The sequence below is a fragment of the Tachypleus tridentatus genome, chromosome 12 (genome assembly GCF_004210375.1).
Source record: "Tachypleus tridentatus isolate NWPU-2018 chromosome 12, ASM421037v1, whole genome shotgun sequence".
Classification (NCBI taxonomy): Eukaryota; Metazoa; Arthropoda; class Merostomata; order Xiphosura; family Limulidae; genus Tachypleus; species Tachypleus tridentatus.
Genome location: NC_134836.1, coordinates 86564057 through 86573099, shown reverse-complemented (window position 1 = coordinate 86573099; position 9043 = coordinate 86564057). Strand labels below are relative to the sequence as shown.

Genomic DNA, 9043 nt, shown 5'->3' with positions numbered 1-9043 from the left:
GACTTACAACACTAAAAACCGGGTTTCGAATCTCGTGGTGGGCAGAGTACACATAACCCATTGTGTAGTTTTTTGTTTGTTTTGAATTAAGCACAAAGCTACACAAAGGGCTATCTGTGCTCTTCCCACCAGGGGTATCGAAACCCGGTTTTTAGCGTTGTAAGTCCGCAGACATACCGCTGAGCCACTGGGAGGCGCCCATTGTGTAGCTTTGTGCTTATTTCAAAAGAACAACAACAAATTAAGTTTATTAATGAAACGCGTGAAACATAAGATGTGAATGTGTTCGACTTTAATTTTTTGTTTTATTTTTTCTATACAAATATTTCCAGTTATTAGTTGCAGCTTCTTTTGCTGGCAACCAAAACAAACCTGATTTCTAATCATATTCAAGTTATTTACAGGGTTAATAATATTCTATGAAATACAAAACTACTAAAAATATTCACTAAATTATTTGCCCAACTAAATAATAAAAACAGAATAATATTTAATTAAGGTGATTTCTACATGCTTTTCGACATTTCCTTTTAAATTTTTCACCACATCTGAAACTCTGGTGAAACTTTGTCCTGTTATTTTATATGTTACATTTAAAATATTGCTAACAATTTATTCATTTTTTGTCTTATTATATATTGCGAACTGTTGTGTCTGTCCAAGCATTCGTCTGTCTTCTGTTTAAAAAGATGCGCATGCAGGAAAAGCTCAACACATTGTTTGTTTGTTTTAAATTTCGTGCAAATCCACTTGAGGTTTATCTGCGCTAACCGTCCCTAATTTAGCAGTGTAAGGCTAGAGAGAAGGCAGTTAGCCATTACCACCCACCGCCAACTCTTGGGCTACTCTTTTACCAATGAATAGTGAGATTGACCTAACATTATGATACCCCCACGGTTGAAAAGGCGACCATGTTTTGTGTGACAGGGACTTGAACCCGCGATCCTCAGATTACGAGTCGAGCGCCTTAACCACCTGGCCGTGCTGGGGCTTATACTTTCGGAGGTAACGACAGGAGAACAGGCATGAATAATGTTGATGTCAAATTTTATTTCGTGAGTAGAATATTCTACATAAAGCAGGATATTATACGTAAAGTTGCTAGGAATTTCACTTTTTGTACACACTTCAAAATTTGGTACAAATCTGATCACACTTTGCATAGTTATTAACTCCAAACCGTAAAAACGCCCTATACTGACTTCCCATACTGGCTTCCCATCACGTATAAAGTCTTTAAACACAATGGTTTGTTTCTTTCCGATATTCGGACAGATAAACATGAATTTGATTACAATACACTCTCATAATTTTTCTGGAAACGAGAGAAAATAAGTTACGCATCAGACATGAAATCGCTATGAAAATAATACAAACAAACAATTTATTTTTCAGGTTTGAATCCAAGGAATGAAAAACTTAGTTTATTAGTAATTTTTTTTTTACAGAGTGTTCACTGCATATATTACCGAAATTATTATTAACAGTTGAAATTCTAAAAGGTAAAATTATTATTTACTTAATTTAAGACATGCATATGTGGTCGGTGTGACGTGACCCGAAACTATGAAAGAAAAAAAAATACAATCAGAAGGTACATATTATGCACTTATTTAATAAAGATTATGCCCAGTTATGATAAATAATTATGATATTTTAAAATACATGGTTTAATAGGTGTTTTAGAAACATCTGAAATTTACATTTGCCAGACTGAATTCTTTTACTACTGATTGGCCAGTTAGGGAATTTCTGGTAAATTACCAAATGGCTTCATTTACTAAAGAAAATAATCCAAATAATGAAGAAAAATAAAATACATTTATAATATCACAGTAGTATTGCAATATAATAGTGTTTTAGTGTCATTAATAAAAAACGGAACACTATAATAACTGATTCATACATTTAGTTGTTTCTAAACTTTGAGTATTATTTCCCTTCAAGATTGATTCATTACCTTATGTTATGCCATGTCATCTTATTAACCTCCCACCTGGCTCACACATTCTTTGACAATTTGCTCGAGTTCCTCTTGTATTTCCATCTGAAAAATGCAAAAGTTTATCGACTTGCAAGTTACATTTTAATGAAAATACATTGTATAAATTACATGTAATAAAATAAATATGACTCTGAATCTATTCACATTGTCAAACACGCTCGCCTTTCAAGGCGTTGGAACGTTGTACTTTAAGGTCAGTTCCATTATTCGATTAGCGTTATCTAAGAGTTAACGGTGGGTGTTATTGACTAGCTGCTTTTCATCTAGTCTAGCGCTTCTAATTTAGGGAATACCAGAATAGGTAGCATCCATCAAGTAGCTTTGCGCGAAATATAACAAACAAATGAAGTCGCATGCAATATTTACTTCTTAAAGTTGTAAAATGTTTAGAATGGTATGTTTACTTTCAATAGTCCCTCAAAACTACACAAGGACTAGCTGAATTAGCCATCTATAATTTCAGTTCTTTGGTTAAAGGAAGTTATTCTGTAATGATCACAAACAACTCTGATGTAATCTAACCGAATAGTGACATCTGACACTCCTTTTTATGAAGTCATTTGGCACCAATATGCGTACGTGATTTTTGCGCTCGTGAGGTACTAACTAGTCGAAGGCTCGTAGATTCACAGTCCAACAAATCAGGTCACGTCAGACCTTTTTTTTAAACGGAAAATTTAAATATAATAATATGTATGCAAAATTTAAAAAAAAATATTTACAGTGAAGATAATTTCTATGATCAAAACATATTCAAAAAGTCGAATTCCCCTCTAAATCAGTTTATTAGTGAATTATTGAAGAAATAACTCTGAGTATTGTTTGACATTCAAAATATAACAAATATATACTTACAACCTCTGGAGTCATGCACATGGAAAGCTATCACAAAAAAAAAAAAATTAGAACAGTAATTGAATGATGACATTTTGTCAACATTTCAAAATTTTATTTAATAGCGACACATAAATTTGAAGAAAATATAAGTGGATGAATTTTTCACATTTTGTGAGATTACCATTACTAAATAATATATATATGTACACACACACACACACATAGACAGGGATTCTCACACATTTATGACTTATGGTAATAAATCAAGAATGAGTGTTTAGGCCTTCTTTTCCGTCATCAGAAAAATGGCATGTTGACTTCAACATATGACATTATAGGTGCTTTTTCGTAATACTGCTATTTTGTGAGCATCATGTTTCCTCATGTTATAGCGGTGTCAGAAAATTAACAAGATTATATATTGGCGTTAATATTGACATTTTCACGATCTACTTAATGTCTTACTTAACATCATATCTATTATCTACAACCAAAAAATGTTTTTGCGACATGTTGTGTACAATTATTGAAATGTTGTATCGTGTGCATAGTGATAATGAATTATTTGGACATTTTCAGACACTTAAAGTAGAGTACGCATATGCTTTTTAGAATGGGACAACACATTTTTGTCAATTTTGTCGCTCGATAGATGTCGCGAGCATAGCATTGGAAAGCCGCCCTCCTGTTATGCTGTGTACTTTGGGAGAAGCTTTTAATATAAAAGAGTGTTATTCACAATCGTGAGGAGATGTTCCTACACTAGTTGCAATGGATCGCCGTGTGCTTGAATTATTTTTGGTGGTAAAACTTTTCTTAATACCTCCGATGTGTCTCTGTTTGTCGGTCGTGAAGTAGCCACCTACTGAAGCAATACTTTTATCTTTTTTTACTGTTGGGGTTTACCATTACTAGCATATCTTTCTTTAAACTACTAAAATTTCATGTCTTGCAGAATTTTCTAAACACTAAAAAAGAGTTTGTTTATTGTTGAAGTTAAGTACGAATGTAGAAAACTGATTATGTGTGCTCCGCCCATCACGGGTATCGAAACCCAGTTTCTAATGATGTTAGCTTACAAACCACTGTGGGTTGATGAAAGAAGAGAACTTTACGTTGGTAAATTTTGTAATGTAACTAGTGCATGGTTAACGATTTTGTTTTGTAAAAATTATTAATGACCAATTTTTTCCAATTAATGGATGATTAACTGCTTCAAATGACTAAAAATTAAATATTTCTGAAATGTTGAAAAACTTCTATTGTTTTATTTACATCATATCGTTAATGAGACTACAGCTTGCTTATCATATCATTTTTAAAAAAATGCTCAATTTTGTATCTAGACTTAAGAGCTAACACCACTTGTCTCTATACCAACTGGAATGGTAAACATCCCATTAAAATCTTTTTATAATAAATTTCGACATTCTTTGGTATTTTTGTAACAGGTAATTCTCTCATTATTTTTTATTTTGAATGAGAAATGACTGAAGAAAATAAAGCGTGTCAACAGTATTATTACTTAAAGACGTGCGAATTTTGTAACGAAAATGTTAACAGCATTAAAGCGTCTCCTTGTCTCTACATTAACTGAAGGGATGTTGTTTGAATTAAGCACAAGGCTACACAATGGACTGTCCACCACGGGTATCGAAACCCTATTTTTAACGTTGTAAGTCCGCAGACATACTTGACTAAAGGAATAGTCTTCAAAGCATTAAATATTTTATCTAATGCTCTTTAAGACAGCCATTTCTCCCTTCATACATTTCAGTGTTCCTTGGGATGAAGTCTCTGTACTCACTACTTTTACCTTTTTACTTCCTTTCTTTATTTTTTGTCCTGAAATGGAAACATTTAGTACTTTCATGAAAACCAAAGTATATTTACCAAGCGTACTAGTTAAGGTTTTATTTATAATTTTTTTAGAATAAATTTTTATTGATTAACGATAAAATTCGAAAAACCGTTTCATTGACTAACTGATTAATAGAAAACTTGTAGTAAATGCAATCCTCCTATAAAGGGTCAGTTTTAGGTGTAATTTGTACTTACAAATAACAAGCTTCAACTATTTTGCAACAAATAGGGTCAATAATTTAAATCTAGACATGACGTCACGTAATGGTCAAGAACAATGAGAATAGATATCAAAATTGTTATAATAAATCATAAAAAGAATCCTTGAAAGTGGCCTTAAGTGAGTTCTATGGTATATTTTGCTATAATATGGAAAGAACATACTTAGCCAATAAGGATGAACACTAAGCAATATTATGTGCAACGAATTGAGGTACTCATTCTTTGTGTGGGTTATGCTCTTAAAAAATGTGAGAATGGATGCTATGATAAATATAACAAAAATCATAACTTTTGCACAATTTATTTATAACATAACATGTTACTACATTATTCATTATTACCTCAACTGAAGTTTTGTATAAATTTTGAAAATTCAATGTGTGTACATTTAAATCTTATTATACACTGTGCGATGCTCAAGATGACTTTTTAAGAACAGGTAATGGTCAAAGTCGTGGCGGTATACCTGTTATCTGTTTTCATCATCCATCTCTTTATGTCTCCTACAGTGTTTCACTGTAGAGTGAAATTGTTTCAATTGTTGAAAGTGTTTCAAATTATTTAATAGATAGTCGTTGGATACAAAATTGTTTTACAGGCAGATGTTGAAAGATCACAGGTCAAAGTAAAAAGTTGGTATAATTCAACCCACAGTTCTTAATATGAGCCTTAAAGTGGCTGTTGGAGTAGAAACTTTAGCTAAGTTTATTTATTATTGTAATAGTAGGGCAGTTTTTTATTGCATTCTTTCACAGAGAGTGCTAGCGCGCTATAAGGTATATAAGACGTTTGTGTGCCCTTCTCTTCACACCATGTAAGTTTTGTTACAGAAAATTTAATGAATTTTTGTATAAAGACCTAGCGCCATCTATGGATGTAATTAACGTTAACTTACGTGAAAAATAATAACTGCTCAATAATTGGGGTGGAAGGGTTTGTGAACCCCCATTAACATACTTCAGGTACTAAACTATTATCCCAGCAATATAGGAGTAATTAGACAATGACGAGATAAATACACATATTTTTTGCTTTATGCATACATACATATATATATATATATATAGATGTTTTGATATCTTTATGAAAATTATATACATATTTAAAACAAATGATGAGTCCAAGCTTGGAGTTAAAATGAACAGTCTATATTCTTTACATTGTGCCACTGATCAATTATTACGAGATCAAGTGGTATGTTCGACAAATAATAAGTTTTTTAGGACAAAGTAAGCTATGTGATGAGAACTTTTCAAGTGAAATTAGAAATTTCAAATTTCGAGACAATAACGATAAGTGAAAGTCAAAACATCAGTCTACGTTTACTTACATAAAGGTAAGTAAATACCAAAACCCATTCCATGAGAATAAAGCTCGAAATTATAAACACTAGTTGCTTTAGCATAAGTAGCAAAAAAATCTCGATTTTGGGCTCATAACGATTAATTATAAATTTAAACTATCAAAAACTGAAATTTTACCTCATTTGCTATTTCAGTGTTTTTGCATGTTTTCTTTATGGCATCAATGTCAGAAGTTCCAGGCATAATTTCTTCTTTGCACCGTTGATATTCTTTTATAACCTGTTCTTAAAGAAAGACCAATAATAATAAGAAATTTCCAAAATACTGTTTTGATGAGATATTAAAATATCAAATTAGTAAATTAATTCGATTAATTTTATTCTTTGGTGAAGCGATATCATTTGAATATTGTTTGAACTAACCCAGCGAGGTTTGTTAATTAGACCTGATACCTGTTCAGTAGACGAAAGATTTTCAATATGTACTAACAACAAAACATCAGAATAGGCTTAAAGTTTCGTATCTACTCAGATAGAATACTGGAGTGGCCCGTGCACGAATTCTGGCATTAAACTATGAACAATTTGCTTGCGAATACAAAAGGGTTGAGTGCATTATGTTAAAATGACTTCTAACAAGCAACTAATCTAGTCATATGATATTCGCAGCCGATGCAAAAACATGGTAGAGCAGCATATATGAGAGTTACATTTTGACATTTTGCCATTTCGTAAATATATAGTATAATACCATCGAAATTTGTTGATTTCGAGAAGAGTATATAACAGCCAACTCGGTCATAAAATATTTATCTACTAGTATAATAAAAATATGTTCAGGTCAGGGTTTTAGAATTTCTAAAACCTCGATATCCCTTGTACATAATGACATAAGATAACAAATAAATATGGATGACCTGAGGATTCAGGATCACCTTGAAAGGAAATTGTGACAAGTCGTACTTCAGTTGTAGTAAATAAAGTGAAACGTTTTGTAACAGATGAGAATCCACGAACACAAGGGCTAGTAACAAACGCCACCTATCTATCCCAAAGAACAGTACACATTATAATAAAAAAAGGACACCAGTCTGGAAACGAGACCAGCAAGGTATATGTTCACCAAGATACGTTTTAGCCATATCTTCCTTTTAATAGTCGTATACTTTAATCAACTGGAGTATGGAATATGTATTCATTCTATCCCATTGAAGACGTACTGATGATGTCGACAGACTTGACAACTCTGCGTTTCTGTGCCATTGGATAGTTGAAATATGTGCTGAAAAAGTGACCTATTACGGAAAGTTGGCAAGGAGGATTAATGTGCTTTAAACATGACAAGCTTATGGCGGAACCTTTTACAAAAGAAACTAGGCTGAAAAGCTATTGCTGAAATAGAGGCAGAATGGACATGACGACATGACATGTAAGACGTGGTAAAATTCCAAGATCTTTAGATATAACGTTCTCAGCCAATTGTAGACTGTAATTATCCTGACAACAGACTCTGAAATAGAAAATGTATTTATCTAAATAAAATTATTTTTCAGATTGAGGACTTTAAGTTGGTGTAAAATACACACGAGGCAGTGGAATTCCATTTGAAACGTGTTCATACTTCAAAAAAGTGATTCCTTTTGGAACATTTTCTAACTTTAAAATGATATTTCTCTTGGAATATATACTTGCTAAGTTGAAATCTTCTGTTTAGAGAATCTACATTTGTGGTTTTATCATCTGGTTTAAAATCCAAATGTCACACTTATAATATATGGGTTCTGGTTATCCCTCTAAACATACAATTTGTAAGTATTGCATCTACTTATTCAAATAAGGAATGAATACATACAGGGTAACCCGTAAGGCTCTACACACCCATATGTTATTATATTATATTCAATTACGCATGTATTATAAATTTATTTCTTTTTTTTAGAGAAATATGGCCGATGTAAGCCCATTTACACTTGAAGAGCGTATTGTGACAAGTACGTGGGTACATGAAGGCAAGAATACTGGTGACACCCTGGACACATAAGATATATGGATGGGTAGGGAGTCACGGGCCACCCTGTAGATAAACGTTACTCTTAGGTAGGAATACACACCTTTGTAAGACACACACGCTTATGTAAATTCTCTTCTGTTTCTCTATCTCATTGTTGAGTTAGAAGTATTTCAATTGTAACAACTACTTACCCATAGAGGGACCTTCTCACTTGCGCATATCAAGTATTTTTCCATCTGGTCTTCGTTCAGTTCTTAAAAAGGAAGTGGCGCAAAATATATTTATAAAATCTTTGCTAAATACAACAACAATTCAGCTTTACAACTCGTTTATTCTATACAAAAATAAATATTGCAACATATAAAACTAAAACAGTGAGCTACCTTTTCTTTAAAGCAGATTTCCGTTTTTTGATTATTTGCGATTTGTTTTCTAGCAGAAAATAAAATAAAAATGTTCAAATTTACTAGACTTAGGAAAACAGGAGAAATGGTTTAAAGGTTACTAACCATTAAATAAATATAAATATTTATTTAACATAGTTAGAGTAATGAATAAAGTAAAACGTTTGTGCAACAAATAAGAAATATTCTAATTTTATATTAATTAAATTTCCAGTGACATCAACTAATATAAATTAATTACCACAAAGGGCGTCTGGGGGAGTTTGACATAGTACTGTAAAACTAAAGCAACAAAACAATAATATGCTACTGAGAAATTTCATTTCTAACTTGTCTTTCTGTTTTAATAAAATTAAAATAATGCCATTTCTCTGTTTAGTCTTTTATATAGATATCAA

The 9043-nt window shown here is 32.0% G+C and overlaps 1 protein-coding gene across 1 annotated transcript; it reads right to left on the bottom strand.

Moving 5' to 3' along the window:
- Positions 1-1355: 1355 nt before the first annotated feature.
- On the bottom strand, positions 1356-9043 carry LOC143233891 (uncharacterized). Its single transcript, XM_076470748.1, has 6 exons — positions 8887-9043; positions 8433-8494; positions 6409-6510; positions 2861-2887; positions 1961-2047; positions 1356-1564 (listed from the first exon to the last, which is right to left on the bottom strand). The coding sequence occupies exons 1-5, from the start codon at positions 8966-8968 to the stop codon at positions 1985-1987; spliced, it is 336 nt and encodes a 111-aa protein (XP_076326863.1). The 5' UTR covers positions 8969-9043; the 3' UTR covers positions 1356-1564; positions 1961-1984.